General features: G+C 47.4%; 1 protein-coding gene and 1 long non-coding RNA gene across 2 annotated transcripts in view; one reads left to right on the plus strand and one right to left on the minus strand.

Annotated features, from left to right (window-relative positions):
• Positions 1 to 4,250: 4,250 nt before the first annotated feature.
• On the minus strand, positions 4,251 to 7,589 carry LOC135812737 (uncharacterized). The gene is made up of 4 exons (XR_010552943.1): positions 7,409 to 7,589; positions 6,553 to 6,677; positions 5,968 to 6,068; positions 4,251 to 4,704 (listed from the first exon to the last, which is right to left on the minus strand). It is a non-coding gene; the product is annotated as an uncharacterized LOC135812737 (long non-coding RNA).
• A 642-nt stretch (positions 7,590 to 8,231) lies between these two features.
• Positions 8,232 to 16,653, plus strand: part of LOC135813041 (uncharacterized) — a 34,940-nt gene continuing 26,518 nt past the window's right edge. Inside the window, exons 1-5 of the mRNA XM_065326259.1 lie at positions 8,232 to 8,464; positions 11,099 to 11,201; positions 12,549 to 12,815; positions 13,008 to 13,034; positions 14,182 to 14,496. Of these exons, the coding sequence (XP_065182331.1) occupies positions 8,453 to 8,464; positions 11,099 to 11,201; positions 12,549 to 12,815; positions 13,008 to 13,034; positions 14,182 to 14,496 (724 nt within the window). The 5' untranslated portion in view covers positions 8,232 to 8,452. The remainder of the gene's footprint in view (positions 8,465 to 11,098; positions 11,202 to 12,548; positions 12,816 to 13,007; positions 13,035 to 14,181; positions 14,497 to 16,653) is intronic.

A 16,653-nucleotide genomic window follows, 5' to 3' on the forward strand; every position in this document is an offset into this window, starting at 1 on the left:
AGTTACATACATGGACCATACGAGTAAAAGCAGTGATGACGAGGCATAAACAAGTGTCTAGTGCTGTATGGCAGCTTCCGAGACAGCGAGTCGAGCGGATGACTCAGCCACCTCCGGGTGCGAATACAGCCGTCGTGCACCACGCAGGCAAGCCACGCCTGCACGGAGAAGGGCGAAGCTGAACCTGCAGCGGATCCATGCCATCACTGCAGAGTATGGCTCACCAGATTTGTCGGAGACCATTGCAGCTATTCTCTTGAGGAGAGCGGCAGCAGCTCGACCAGTACCACCAGTTGCAGCGAAAACCACAGGGATGAAGGTTCCACGCTCGACCTCCTTGACGCGCTGTTCGTATCGCCTCCGTTTTTCACGTTCATGACGCTGGTAGCAAGCGGTGATGGAAGAGGATCGATTTGAGGGAGCAAAGGGGTTGAAAACCCGAATATCGAGAAAGACTCTCTCAAACCGACCTCCCCAAACACCACTCGCCGCAACATCAAGTCGAGCCTGGTCTTCTGTGGAGGCAGTCTTGTAGCGGAGCTGCTCACCAGAGAGCGGTTGTAAGTGTGGCTCGATAGCGACACTATTGGCGACACGTTTCAATAGCGAGGCAGTGATGTCCCGCACCTCATTGTGTCGAAGTGACGGGAAACCTCCGGTGCTGCATGTCAGGGCATGGGCTACTGTGAAGCTGGCTCCACAGACACAGGTTGACGGTAAGCGAGAAGGCCGCCAGCCATAGCGCAGTGCCAAACCATCGCGGAACTCGCTTTTGGATAGCACAAATCCATGACGGGATAGCGGACGACAAGTAAGCCAGCTGGAGGCGCCAGGCTCACTTGCCAACTGAATTGTGTGCTGCAAAGTGGGCGATGCGTCGGCAGCGAAGCCACGGATGTCGGTCTTCGCTTTCTGGCGGTGATCTGCACGCTGTGACGCTTTGGCTGAGGCAACGCTGGCAAGAGCTTCCGTCACACTGAAGTCTTGGTCGAGGATGTTGGTGGTGAGCGCCGCTGTGATCGCGCGGGATGAGGCGTATTGGGTTGTTAGAGATGTTGGATTGACGATGCCCAGGCCACCATCCCGGCAAGGGAAGGCAAACAGCCGTCGCAGCTCCAGACTGACGTCTTCTCCAGTCAGGGCTGGCAGCAGCTTGGTAACAATGGCGTGTTCCAACTGATCAAGACCACTGGACGCATCCGGCAGAACACGACACAAGAATGTCCAGCGGCATGAGAGAGCACGAACAAAAGTAGTGTACGCTGCCTGGGGCTGGGTACGAGCGAAGGATGAGAGTGTCTCAATCTGCTTGCACCATTCATTGGCCTTCTCCTGGATGAACCCGTGGATGTAGTCGGGCGTGCCAATAGCGGAACCCAGGTAGCGGTTGCCGTCAGATGTTACTTGGATGCCAGTATCAGCGAAGAGGCGCACAGCGTCGTCGTAGGCATGTGGCTTGACCACAAGCACAGACTTCCGGGCATTGAGGTGATATCCGTAGGACGGACCTTCAGCCTGCAGCTTGTCCCACCACGATCGAATTGCTACCAGACGACCACCTGCAGATGAATCGTCCGCGTACCATAGCTGGCAGGTGTCCGGGGTTGCTACCGCTCTCACAAGTGGGAGGATGCCGAGGGCATAGAAAGGCATCGCCAGGGGGTCCCCCTGGGTTGTGCCTTCTTGGGACAGAATACACTCCCCTGCCACATACAAGTTGCTCGGCCGCCGGTACGAATTGATCACAACTGCTGCAAGAGAGGGGCATTGGTGGCGAATGTTTCGGATGGCCACATTGCGGTTCAGGTTATTGAACGCATTGGCCGCGTCCGCCATAATGACGCCCTCCGTTTCTTCTTGGGCGTAGACTTGGTGCATGGCATGAATGGCTGCCTCTATGCCGAAATCCTGGCCACCACAGAGTTGCAAACTTCCCGCTGCTTTCTGGATGTCGTCGCTGATGACGATCAGGATGCTTCGGCCGATAATGCGGCGCACTACCTCCCCGATCCCGATCGGTCTCACCCCTGGGTTCTTGTCCAGAGGGACCAAACGGGAGGCGAGATAGGCCTCCAAGGCCACCGGATCGACGAACTGGGTAGCCAAACGGCGAGCACATAGGACTAGTGCATCACAGAGAGAGTCCGAAGCATCTGCAAAGCTGGTTGCCATCCATCTCCATGTGTCCGCGTCTATGCCTGATGGACCCGCAGCACCATGAGTGTTTAAAACAGCCTTCCTCATTACTTCACGTGTCAGGGCCTCGAATCGTACTGGATGGGGTGGTTCCGGGATGTCTCCTTGTATCAATGCTTGCAGGCTGGGCGGGCTGCTTTCCGGGTGTTTGGCTCTGAGTACATCCCTAACAGTTGATCCATCAATCTTCTCATCCAGGTGGAGGAGCCCCGTGGCTGCCGAACCGTCCAACTCACGTACTGCGGCTGACAGTTTTCCATTGTTGACCAAAGATGCAAATTTCTTGGCCTGATTCTCATTCTGGCTGCCTGGATGTGGTCGGGTGTGATAGTCTTCCAACTGCTGCTGGATGGTGTGGCACTCGTGGAGTAAGCTGGCTAAGTCTCCATTGTTCCAGGAGTTGAGGCGGCGTTGCAGAATAGAGGATAGCGAGATCGGTGTTGGAGTATGGGGCTTCTGCAAGAGAAGCTGCTGAAACACCATGGCTACTTTCATAGCCAGTCCATCATACGTCCCAGCGTTGCCAAAACATGATAAATAGCGGCTCAGTTGTGACACAAATGCCTTTCCGACAGACCCTCGTGGTGGGCTGAAGGCGTTAGGACGGAAGTGAACTGCCTCATCGTAAGCTTCTGTGATGGCTGCCTCTGAAGCAGCCTCCTCCAGATCTCCAAGTCTGAAACCAACTTTCCTCGAGGTAGTGTAATCAGGTAGGTCGTACTGTGTGAAGGGAGGAATCTCAGGGTCTTGAGATGCCGGTTCGTGTGCATCCTCTGTGGGTAAGCTTTGGGCAATTTCCGCTAGTAATCGAGCATCCTCTTGGAGCGAAGAGTCAGTGTCACTGTCACTGCCTATTTCACAGGTTTCGGGTGCGCATGCAGCAGGGACACACGGCGGGTTCCGGCAGTCATTCAACAGTGCTGTTGTGAGTGCAGCTGCATGAGCCGCGGTGATCTCGTCCGCGTTCTGCTCGACAGCCACTTGCATTGTGGCCGATCCGCGAGTTTCTTGCGGCTGTTGATCCGTGACATTTACCGTATCATCTGTACGTCCGTTGATTCCCGTAGCAGCTTCAAAACTGCTACCTGTACGAGCCTCCCCAACTGTCGACTGGGAGCTGGGTGTTGGGGTTCGGTTTCGGCAATGATCCTTCGCCGAAGGATAGCAGTTTGTGCAAAGGCGGCCAGCCTTGTTGCATTCACACCTGACACAGGTGGATTTGCCGTTGCAGCGGCAACATCGTCCACTCTGCATCATGAGGCACGTTTGACAGGCACAAGGCCGCTGGCATAAACTACCAAAAAGCTGTCATTGACTGGAGCTACAAAAATCCCAACCGTAAGCTACGAGTACATTTCAAACCCTCGCAATGCTCCTTGCACCAGTGATTTACAACATGTGTTCGGCAGGCGATGCGCCGTTTTGCGAAAAGTCGACGTTTAGAGGTTTTATTATCCCAAATGCCAAAGCGCGGGAAAATTCAAATGCAAACAGCTGCATTTTGGAGACGTATTTTTTATCGACAGTCGGGCAGTCAATGCCAATTTTCTCAAGAAGAAGAGTATTCAGAGGCATTGTTGTGCATTTTCCGTTGATACTATAATGTGTGCCCTAGTGTTTGCATGAGCGAGGGTGGTGGTTTTGCTAAACCGTTCGCATGGCGGGCGGGTTTGTAAGAAGAAAGGCTTCAGCCATTGACGAGCGACGAGAAACCTGTCATTTCGTGCCATTTGAGTTAGCAGTAGCACCGGACAATACTGACACATGTCTGCGGCAGCAAACATAGTGTACTAACGGATCAAAAACAGCCACAATGTGTGTCACTGCGGAAACGGGCTGTAGAGGTGCATTTGCAAAGCTGCTGATTTTCGTCGTCTTTCCATGCACAGGGTACGTATCATGCCCTTGGCATAGGCCAAAGCACGAAAGCTTTAGTTGGACACCACCCACAATCTCCACGTGGGTCCCAGTGTACCTGCTGCTGCCGATGAGAACCGCCCTACTAGTATAAGCGGTTTACCCACCCATGTGTCCTCAATACGACTGAGAATACATCAGAAGTACGCCATAAGCATTGGAAACCTGTACAGTTGAATCCAATTTAGACCAGAATGTCTGTATTGGTTGGAAATGCATTGCACCATTCCACTGAAACGTTAACACACAAGAACAGGAAAAGGATGTAACAGAAAACGAAAGAATGTAACACAAAAGATAATCCCAAACCGTCCAGCGGAAAAAAAGAACGTGGGAATAAAAGCACTGTGGCTGGTGTAGGAAGCAAATACTGCAAATACTAGGCTAAACGGGAAGTACCAAATTATATGGTTGTCGAGCATCTCCTCAGAGTCGACAAAGGGATAACGGAATGAGAGAGACCGACTAATTTTCGTCAAAACTGTCACAAGCCAGCAGCTGGTGATTGTTGAGGAAGGTAGTTACACCACTGACCGACACCACTGCTGTGGGTAATGATTACGTGCATCGACCATTGACATTGTGCAGCACCTGGCAGCAATAAACCAGACAAAGCAGTACAATACCATGCAGAAGATGAAATGCTTGACGGAGTATAATAAGTAGCAGACAAACTGTTACACAATGGAGCAACATTATTTGCTAAAATGGCATAAATATATTATTACTTTGACGAATACCCTCCACATAACATTCCCGCTACAAGCATTACCAACTCTACTGTCCCTGATGCAGGAGGGACTAGTGGCATACATTCCTACTGCATACCCCAAAGCTAAGAAAGGTGGCATCATGCTCATGTGAGCCAGTTGGGTACCACCCAAGCTCTGCACCGGGCTCTGTCCAGGTGCCTACACACAACCCTGGAGGACGAATGCAACCCCAAAACACGATGTAGTAAAGGGCAAGTCCATGGAAACAGCTGTCAAAGTTATCCACCAAATTGACCTACAGCAGGCCAATGTACAGTGGAGGAGAGTACCGAGAAACTAAGAATAAAGGACTTATCGTCTGTTTGTCAGACTATCTGTCCCCGGGGAAAATCGCGATTCCGCGGCCGCGTTTTTTCCCCCCGCGTTTTTTTGCGATTTTTAAAAGACCACGTTTTCCGCGATTTTCCCCGCGTTTTTTGAACTTTTTTGTTGCGCTACACGTACACACAGTGCACTGTTCGGTTGACCGTTGTGAGCCGTTGACGTCAAGTAGAGAGTCTACGTGTAGGGCGCGCGCTCCATAGCATACACATGGCACATGACCTGCTCCCCGGTAAAACTGCCTCATATTAACTGCAAACTTGCCGCATATCAATAATAATCACCGCAAATTCACCGCAAATTATGCCATATTTACCCGCAAATTCTGTGATTTTTCCGCGATTTTCCCTGGGGACAGGACTATCCACCCCAAGCTATGGTCATGAGGGTGGACAATACTGGATGGTGACAATTCCACCTCGCTCTCGTTTTCTCCCCTGGAATGAAGCTTCACACACATACATGTACCTGTAGTACCTGTGGTGTCTACAAGTAGTATGAACAGTCCTTCATGCACTCCACTGCTTTCTATAAAAGCCTGTCTTATGCAGAAGCCTGTTCTGAACACAAGCCTGAGTTTCAAGATATGCAGTTAGCACAATAATGTGGATTTTGCATCGGCAACCATAAAAAGTTTGGTTTGACTACAAACATAATGCAACATAATGTAAATAGAGGCCTAGCCACCACACCGACTTCTACAGAAATACGCCTGGCTTTCATACACGACATTACAGTAAGTCATCCAGTTCGCACTCACCCACTTCAGTTGCTGCTTGCAGACGTATTAGGCGCATACAGCCAGTCAAGTACGCTTGCAGGGATCTTTTCTCAACGGGGAGTAACGGCTGGCCATAATACCTACAATGGTGAACATAGCAAAAGGGAAGGGCATTCAAGACCTGCAGCTCCATGTATACATGCCGAGTGTGAGCGTGGTGTCTGTGGACAAAATCGACAAAGAGGTACCCTGGCAACAAATGTAGTGCCAGGATGCCAGCAGAAGGCTACGTGGCACACCAGTCCAACATGTAAATCAACTACCATCCACTGGTCACACTAGCCCAATTGATGCAAGTACCACAATTGAAGTTCCATGGCCATTTGCCTGCCACATGCCAATCACAACAAGCACTGAAGAAGAAACTGAGACTTCGCGACGTCAAAGCAAAACACTAACACAGACAGGCGGGTTCCACACACAGTGAAACTTCAGTATGAAGTAGTACCAAGAGTCCATGGATGGCGGTGCCGTAAAACCTACAAGTGGAATTCAGCTACACTGGAATTGTTGTCTCTGATTATCGCTTAATTTAAGCAACAAAATCTACTATCAACTACCCACCTCTTCAAGGTAGGGATTGTGAAGAACCAATGACCCCTAGTCATGGTGTGAGGCTCTGACAAACATCTTGCAGCAGTCAGACAGCCTGTCACAGACCTGACAAAAGGCTGCGGGTGCAAGTCCGGCTGCAGGATCATACAATGCAAGTGCAAAAGGCAAATCTGTTATGCAGGCCAGGGCTAAAATGCCACACTTTTAACAACACCTCCGCGAGGGAAGAACGCAACAGTTCCAGTAAGCAAAAGGTTGTTTCATTTGAGGAGACTGAAAAGCAAGAAACCAGCAACGAATTGGACCAAGATTGAGTCAATGTGCACACAGGTGATGCGTGCATGTTCTTGTTTACTGGAATTATGGCATATATGCTAGAAACATGGAATGCACTACGAATTCTGACCTGAAATACACAAATATACACATTTGCCTGAGTTTCAATGAGCATGGATAGACGTGGAACACAATACTTCCACTGAAAATGGTGATATACCGGAAACACAATCCATCTGCTGCTATATGGGTGAGAAACTATTGTAACCTGGGATATTTTGAAACTTAGGTGTGATGAAATGTCACTTTCGTGGATTTTACACGTATCACAAAAAAATTCTTTCATTTCGTGCCATTTGAGTTAGCAGTAGGTCTGGACATAGACATGACCAGATCTTTACACAGGTTGGTTGGGACTATCTTTCTGCTATCTCGGATATTGTGTAAGATGTGATGGAGTCCATTACTGGCTGAACACCAAAGGAGGGAGGAAATTTCTACGACTGTACTGTAAGAAAACGACAACACGAAACTTCCCAATGGCTCAATAGCTGACCCCAAAAATATTACGGATCACTTTAGTACTTACTCAAGTCACATCGAATTCCTTATCGGCGGGCTCCAGGCTGTGGAACGCCTCCAGTGGGTCTGAATGTTCGACAACGTCAGCCATTACTTCTTCACGGAATCGTCATCTTCACCTCTGTACAAAATGAGCTGACCGGGATAATAAAAAAGGGCTTTTTTTCGCTCTGGCGCATCGACTGTTCGGGTACGGGTGTCAACGCATCACACGTTTTTCTGGATACATGTACCATGTGTACAGGATCGATCGGCTTCGGTCAACCACATGCACAGGTTTCGGATTCGTCTGCATGGATAATCCGTGTGCAGTGCGCATTGAATATTGCATCATCAAAATGACGTCAACTTGCTACTAGTAGTACCAAGAGTACATAACCCCATGTACTCTTGGTAGTACCAAGAGTCCAAAAACAGTTACTTTTGAGTCTTGGTAGTACTAGCACGAGTAGATCTACTACATGACTAAAATTAATGTACATGAAGTGCATGCATGTGTACGTGTTGGTACTACCAAGAGTCCATAGCGCTAGCGCGAGCGTCCATTATGGACTCTTGGTCCTGTACTACATGTACGGCCACGCGAGTTTTCGGGCACGTAATTATTTCCATCCGCTTTGCAGTCTTGCCTGCTTTTCATAGTTACTCGCGTCCCAAATAACCTGCCGCCATATTAGGGACGCGAGTAACTATGAAAAGCAGGCAATTCGCAAGAGGGTGGAAATGATTACGTGCCCGAAAACTCGCGTGGAAGTAGCACCAACACATGCACTTCATGTACATAATATTATTAGTCATGTTGTACTCTTGCTAGTACTATTAGTAGCAAGCTGGCGTCGCTCCCCTCTAATCACAATCACAACTTCTCCTTTTGTCATACTGCGATTGAGCTCTTGTCTTTCGGTTAGGTTAACTCCGTGCTCCCAGTGGATACATCTGACTTTGCTGCTCTCGGTGAAGCCGCACTATTGTTTCGCTTTTTCAACTAGCTGCTGCTGTGGCTGCTTGTGTGCTGGTGGCTGACCGTTGCAGTACTACCTGTCCTTCCCGGATGGTCGACATGGTAAGAGGGTGTGATTGCCATACGGGGTGTTCTGCTAAACAAGAAAGACTCCCTATATGTAAGAGGCGATTCTTGTCGCCTCTAGGAAACATGATATTGCGCTCTGTCAAAACGACTACCGGTATTGTCCGTCTTTCAAGTGTTGCAATTACTCCACATAAATGTTGACCGGAGCATTGCTGGAGATGGGAACTTTCGGGTGTCATTAGTAGTTTTGCTCATTGCGTGGAACTAGTGTGTGCTGCTAATTGACTAGTAATGACTACAAGTTTTTACACCTGAAATGAAAACTGGTGAACAGGGCTGGAAACTGTGACGTCAGGTCGTTGACAACTAACTTCGTGGCAACTGGGTACACAAAACCAGTGTGTCCTCACCCCCTCACGTGGGGTTTGGAAGTGAACTTTGCAAATTTCACAGAGTACTTGCACAGACTAGGGTAGATATAAACTGAAAACCGTCTTTCCTTTTTTTGCAAGGGTCTGCTAGCTTAGTCCTCATTTCTGCAGGGCGAAGGAAAGTATTGACTCACATGAAATTAATATTACCAAAATATTAATAATATTACTGCGATGTGAGCCCTGCACTTTCTGTTGAATTTCTGGGGAGAAAGAATATCCATATCTATGCGCATGAGACAACAAAGAAGAAGAAAATTTGTAGGTAAGGCCCTCATCAGACTACGTACATAGAAAATCCAGTACAAAATCACGTAAAACCTAAAAGGCAACATTTTTCCATGCCTGCATTCAGACTACACATTTTACATGCAAAATACAGGCAACCTTTGACCCTACGAAATTGGGCAAGGGGCCTGGGATGTGTGAAAGCAGCGGACAGTCGTACCCGGGTACAAAGTTCGTACAACTGCCTGGTGAAAGTACGATAAATGCAGGAAAGTTGCCTTGTACAAGGGTTGGCACCCTGCTTGAAAGGATTGGGCAGCTTCTTAGGCTTCCCGCCAGATTCTTGTTGTTGTCTTAGAAACTTCCATGTAAATGTGACTTATAGCCGCTGTTTTGTACCTAGTCTGAAGAGGGACTAGGGCTGCAACCACACTAGGCACAAAATCACGTACAAACGGCATTACAGTAGAAATCGTCATGCCGACGCGTGCGAAATTCACAATGCGCTTTGTAGGTTTTCAGCAACTGGGGCACCCCTGTAGAAAGCCTCGTTTGTCGTTTTCATCGTTTTCGCGCTCCATCTCCTGTGTACAACTTTGTTTTTGTACCTGGTCGTCGTACATAGCATCAGCATCAGCATTGTTTTTGAATTTCCCGGTCTTTTCCAGCGCATGGTACACGCTTTGGTACGACAACGTCACGTGCTGGTCGCGTGAAAACGTCATCTATGCAGACCGAAAAGTGTAGTGTGGTTGCGTACCGACTTGTACTGAGATATGCATGGAAGTTTGTACTGTGATTTTTACGTAGTGTGCTTGCGGTCTAAGGTGCATGGAGGGGGACTAGAGCAGGGGAAACTGTACTAAAATCTGACCTCACCGAGAATACCGTAATGTCGCGTATAAAAGCAGGTGCTGACGGCCGTATAAGCCAGGGTTCAAACCACGCTTCTATTCAAGTTATGCTTCTATTCAAAACATTCTTCTAGGTCAACATCTTCAGTCTACACTGTGCAGTGCACATCGTCACGTATGTAGTGTGCAAGTACGAGCACGTGTCGTTGCACAGAGCGGCTTCTATCCAAATCGTGCTTCTGTGTCAAATCGCGCTTCGAAAAACTGGCTTCTCGTTTTGTCAATATTCCTAGCACCCGAATATAATAATTATAAGCGGGTTTGCATACTTCACTTGTGGCATTCAGGACAATAAAGAAACAGAAAAAAACAGGGCTACAAAGCCATGAGCATTCGTTAGATCATAACTCGGGTTTGTAGAATGTTTCTAACCTTTCTCCTCCCAACTTTCCCATGTGGGAACATGATTTTAACAGTACCTTGATGAAACAAATCACAGTTGGCGTCAGATTCGGCTAGAGGCCAAGTTTTCTGCATCCATAGGAACGCCACCACCCATCAATGATCTAGGCGCAGATGCAGCTCCTAAAGCGGTGGGAGGCGAGTAGATCAGCTCACCACCAAATGGTCAAAAACAGAAAATGCCTTGACAGTGAAGTTTGGCAGTGAAGCTGCAAAAAGAGAAATCTTTGGATAGGATATCGGATGTACAGCGCTATAGGAATGGATGTGTCCACCCAAATTCCTTTCACTTTGAATTTGAATTCTTTATTTTAACGATGGCACCTTTGCCATCTTTGAATTTTTTTATTCTCACGATGGCCCACGGCCAATAAGAGAAAAAAGAAATACAGGCACGGGAATCGGATAAAGAGAAATCAAAGTTTAGCTGCTTGCTAAACTAGTAGGGATGGTAAAAAAAGAGTTGATCACGAATCTTCTACAAAACATTGTCAGGAAGGGAAATAACATGAGAGGGAAGGGAGAGAGGGCTGTAAGGCACACTACAATGAGAATGCCAGTATTGACGCATACACAGCTTTCAGAATTTTTACACGGGATTCGGAAATGTTCTGGCCAGGGCAAAACATTTTTCTGAGTGCTGATGTATGTCTGTATGCTTTTTTTGCCTTTCAAATCTTTGTGTGTCTCAGGCAACGGCATTTAGATTGTCATGGATCCTTCTCGTCTCCGTCGTATTCTCTTCTGCAAAAATTATCGATATAGATGATATCTTGGATGTTCCACATGACTTGGGTAGGGACCTGATCTGTGCATAGTCTGCCATAGAGTGTGGAACATGAAAGAGAAAAAAATATGCTCTCATTAGTGTTGATTAAAGTCTAAGCGTTGAGCAGTGAAATGTACTGGCCCACTGACTGAGGCAAATTATAGTGAAATCTGCCTAAGACGACTGCTTAAGGCACCTTCAAAACCGGGTCTCTGATATTTGGTGGTCTCATTCTAAATAATCATTTAACAGTGATCTTCTGGCACAGGTGGTCGCCTCATCAGAGTGGCGCCTTAGAAGGTTTTGCGGTATCAATAATCGTGCCACCCCCTCTCCTGCCCCCCCCCCCCCCTTCCTCCCCTTTCCCAATTCCTTCCTGCAACCCCTCCCTTGTTGTCTCCACTGCCCACTTCCCCTCTCCACCGCCCACTTACCCTCTCTACCGCCCACTTACCCTCTACACCGCCCACTTACCCTCTACACCGCCCACTTCTCCTCCCCATCACCCACTTCCCCTCCCCACCGCCCACTTCCTCTCTCCACCTTCCACTTCCTCTCTCCACCGCCCACTTCCGCTCTCCACCGTCCACTTCCTCTCTCCACCGCCCACTTCCTCTCTCCACCGTCCACTTCCTCTCTCCACCGTCCACTTCCTCTCTCCACCGTCCACTTCCTCTCTCCACCGTCCACTTCCTCTCTCCACCGTCCACTTCCTCTCTCCACCGTCCACTTCCTCTCTCCACCGTCCACTTCCTCTCTCCACCGTCCACTTCCTCTCTCCACCGTCCACTTCCTCTCTCCACCGCCCACTTCCTCTCTCACCTAGCTTGTGCCATATCGCTTGGCTCGTTCGGCGTAAACTCAGCTTGGCGCAGTATGTTTGTTAGCTAGCAGTACTGTGTGCGGTAGCAAACTGGTTGCAAATGCGCTCATGCCTGTCGATCAGGCCGTGTGATTAGCGTATATTCTCTATTATAAGCACAGGTCTCCATTACTAGCACAGTCTCTAATACTAGCACACTGTGAGCACCTTTCGAAACATTACAAGCACAGTCTCTATTATTAGCACGGTCTTGGTGGAAATCAATGCTGCATGCATGATATCTAGCATGTATTTCTTCTTGCTCTGTATGGATGTATTGGTTGAAAAAATATAAGTACGGTCTCCAATATAAGCACGGGGTAGAGGGGTGTTGAAAAAATAGAAGCACGGCGCTTATAATAGAGAATATACGGTACTTGCTTATCATGGTATGTTTTTTTATTATTTTTTTTTACGAAAGTGCACATGCCTAAGTGCACATATAGAATAGAAGAGAACAACAACAGTCATCGTGTTTGCATTTGCATGTGTTCTCTCCTTTCTCCACTAGTTCGATGCCCCGGCACTCGGACAATTTACAAACCACCAGCGAGGAACGACACGTATGCGTCAGCACTCGAATCTTGCCGTCAAATCAAACTTCGGAATTACGAGGTGGCTCGCGTTGCCGTCCCATCTCCATGCGTGACGGACCTGATCTTCCAAAGCAATATACCCTTCACTCACATCTGGAAGGAATCGAATCCCATTCAACCTAGGACCTTTGACGACAAGGTTCACAGCCCCACATCTAAGTTCCACATGCTCTGCGAATATCGTAAGTATCCACACGCCGGGTTGATCAGAGAATTGTTTGATTTTCCGGATACCAGTTGACCAGTTGAGCAGAGTTAACGAAGCAGAAACCTTTCTTGCCATAATTGTTGTGTATGTGTGTGTGCGCGCACGCGTGTGTGTGTGTGTGTGTGTGTGTGTGTGTGTGTTTGCGTGTGTGTGTTTGCATGTGCAGGATTTGTGGAGATATCCTCGACTGTTGGTAAGTATGTAAACCGTCCTTCTCCGCTACATGTACGATCAAGAGTGTGCGGCACCGGAGTAGAAGTCACACCTCCTGTTTAGGTCCCAAACCATAGTCATCCACATTATACCATATTTGGTGCATTAAATCGCACCCGTAACAGGGGCGTCGGAAAGTATTTTAGTGTGGTAGGTTCAACCATCTGAACTGCAGTTTACTGTTGGGGGAGGGATCGCTGAGCCGAATATTTTGGAAATTTAGATCCCAGATCAGTGTATTTTTATTGAATCACGGGGTACCTGGGGCAAAAAGTGGTACGGCCAATACCGTAGTGACCGTACCCTGCGTAATTTGAATCGATACCTACTTCAATGACACTCAGATTGAAGGACTTTACTAAACTTGGCCTCGTTCATTTTCCCGCCGGAGTAAAAAGCGCACCCGATTTTTGATGGTGAATTTTGTGTGTTCAAAGTTCCACGGGCGTTAAACACCCCAACAAACAGTGCATTGAAAGTAGTTCCGAGACAATCGAAGGACTTCACAAGCCTCTGTTACATGACGCACAATGACAGCCAAAGCACGTCCGAAAAACACTAGTACACCCTTTTTCATCAGTGTTGGAATGAACATGCTTGACTTGTTAAGAGTTTTTTCTACAAGAGTTTGCCAGTGTCCATGAACGGTTTGATTTCAAGTGGTGGCCTGGTCACTGTACTGACGGTGGCAGAAGAAACTGGTTCAGTTTAAAGCTCTCATCCTTGCACGTGCGCGTCTGACGTTGCATTCGAAAATATATTTGTGCCCCCTTTTCAGCCCTGTAAAGGCAGACATTTAGTCAGTCGACAATTCCGTCCAACTCCAAAGAAAGACACACACAGACACAAACAAACACAAATACAAAGCTAACGATACGCTCACCGTCACTTACTGACTCCTGGAATAGACCCATTGCACATTGCCAAATCCGGAATGTATGGGTAGTGCATGTGGGTACGCTGGGCTGGAAAGGGTGTTTATGGTACAAATTAAGTCATTGCGCAATAGGTTAATTGCGCGAGTATCGTATGTGAGACAACAGCACGTTCCACTTCACCGAAAAGTACCTGATTTTTTGTTGTTGTTGCTGTGAACATTTCATTTTCTTTATGTCAAATTACCTCAGCTAATCTAAAATGCTCTGCTAGAAACTCCACCCTTTGGATAAACTTCAGAAGGAAATGGCCGTACAGAGTGGCCACTACTGCTTGTTCCATACCAACATCCCAAACAAATGATAAAGTCCGCAAACTAACTCTGGTCAGCATAGAGGCCGACTTCTTCTCCTGCATCAAAGACCTCGTCGAGCGCTATCACCTCCAATCGGAGAGGCTGTGGGTATCAGGTGGACTCTACCACAATGGCAACTTTGAAAGCTTAACTCCTCATAATGCCCAGTATTACAGTATTTGCGAGGATCGCAGAAAACTCTATGGTGAAGGTGAGTTTCTTGAATGGTTCGGCAGCATTTCTGTTTAGTCATTTTTTTAGTCATTGATATAATTAAATATTGAGAAGAAGAAGAATTAGGGGACTTAACTTGGATACTGAACCAATAAATATAATTAAAATAGAAGAAAAATAGAAGAAAACATGTCAGTTTTGTGCCCTGTTATCGCACTTTCTGACTGTTTATTATCTTGCAGTCGTGGATAGTTCCTTCATAACTCCGTTTCCATATGAGTTCTTCTATTTTAATTAGGGGGTTGTCCGTAATTTTCGAAAAATTAAAATAATCTGTTTCCAAGGCAGAAGGGGAGAGTGGTGGTCAAGAGTTCGGGTGGAATTTATTTTTTAAATTCTTTTTCATACACTTGTTGCACTGGAGGTGTGCTGTAGACTACTCTACAGGCAGAACATTTCGTCGGTCAATAATTTCGTCCAACTCCGAAGGAAGGGAGTTCGTCTGCCTGTAAAGTTCGTCCATGGATCATAAGAGTGTATTGAAAAGCTGGACAAGTCGACATTCGTCCGGCATTTTATTTAGTCCAAAACCTCCTTGGACGAAAAAGACGAAATTCAATTCCAGACGAATATTTCTGCTTATACAGTTCTTCAGATGCAGAATGACTTGCCCACTACGCCATGCAGTGAAAGTCAAAGTCCACACAGATATCTCAATCGTAATCCACTTGTTAACCCTTCCTGCTAGGCTGGGTTCCAACTCCACCCATAGTTTGGAATTTCAGGGGGAGGGGGGGGGGGGAGGGGGTGGCATACTGACGAACCACCAAAATCTCAATCCCTTGACAAGACATGCAATGCAGACTACCTGAATTTCTCTCAAAATCGCTGGATGGCACAAAACAAGTGAAGAAGAGCTTTTCCCGCCAAAAAAATGTTTGCCACTCGGCACAGGAATTCTAAACTCTGCGTACAGCACAGGTCGACCATGCAGTGCATTTTGATCAGTTGGCGCGCATCTAGGACGCCTGTCAGTGCAGATCATGCATGTTACAGTCAAATCATGGAGACCCCCTCGATAGGCCTAAACGGAAACTGGGGAATCCTTTAAAAATAAATTATACAAAAAATATACAATTTCATTGGAAACTGGCACCCTAGCTTTTTGGTATCTCCCATACATTGGTGTAGTTATCGTGAAACAACAGTACATTCTGCATTGTGTGACCCGTGCAATTACGGCTTGCCACATTTGAGGCCAGGAAAGTCAAAGAACAAGGAAATAGAAATTCAGCCAGGTTTAACAAAATTGGGATAGGTTTGCCATGGCAAAATGTATGGAGAAGCAGATCCCAAACCCAAATATTTGAGATTTGAAGTGGGTTTTTGATCCTCAAGTCCGCCCAAATCGGACTTTCAAAAGCCAGCGGGACTGTGTCCGATGAGTGGACTTAAGACTGTGTGACTGACTGTCTTGATAGTGCCTTACACAATTTGAAGTGAGAGTGTGCACCGTACATAAATCGGGACATTAGAGGAGTTCCTGGAGTTTTCAGGAAAAACTGGATCAGACAAAATATGACGTTCCAGGGAGTTTGCTGGGAATCGGCAGGATCCCGGGAGTATTGTTGATTTCCTGGGGTTTTCCCGGGAAAATCAGGAGGGTTGGCCTGTATGCTGTCGGCCGATGGGCAGTTCAATAGCCAATTGAGTCATCTTTCGAAGATTTCTTTTGAGTCTCTCTCCCCTCTCCTGGGGAGACCCATGTGACCAATGTTGGCAGTGAGCAAGTACACATGTACACACAAGTATTGTACAGTCTGCTGCAAACGCCCACCCCATTTTTGCAAGATCTGCTGGCCTGTACACACTGACCCCATGCACTGTCACCCCTACTGTACGAAAGTGCATCTCACACCGTAGTGTGAAGAGCACTTTGCTACGGTAAACTATGTCCACTTTCCTGGTTTCAAAATCTCTTTGGGCACTAGCCACGATCGAGCTAGCTCGTAGTGATTTTATAATGATGGTCGTTTTATTTCCCAAATAACAAGGTACCGAAGAACAGAGTATTGACGGAACCAAATACACTTCTGACAGTGTTTCAAGCCATCATTTCGAGATCACACAACGCCCAAAGGCAAATGTTTTTTCTTGGGCACTTCGGAGTTTTCAACAAGTTAGCAGCGACTTT

Source organism: Sycon ciliatum, chromosome 3 (genome assembly GCF_964019385.1).
Source record: "Sycon ciliatum chromosome 3, ocSycCili1.1, whole genome shotgun sequence".
Lineage (NCBI taxonomy): Eukaryota > Metazoa > Porifera > Calcarea > Leucosolenida > Sycettidae > Sycon > Sycon ciliatum.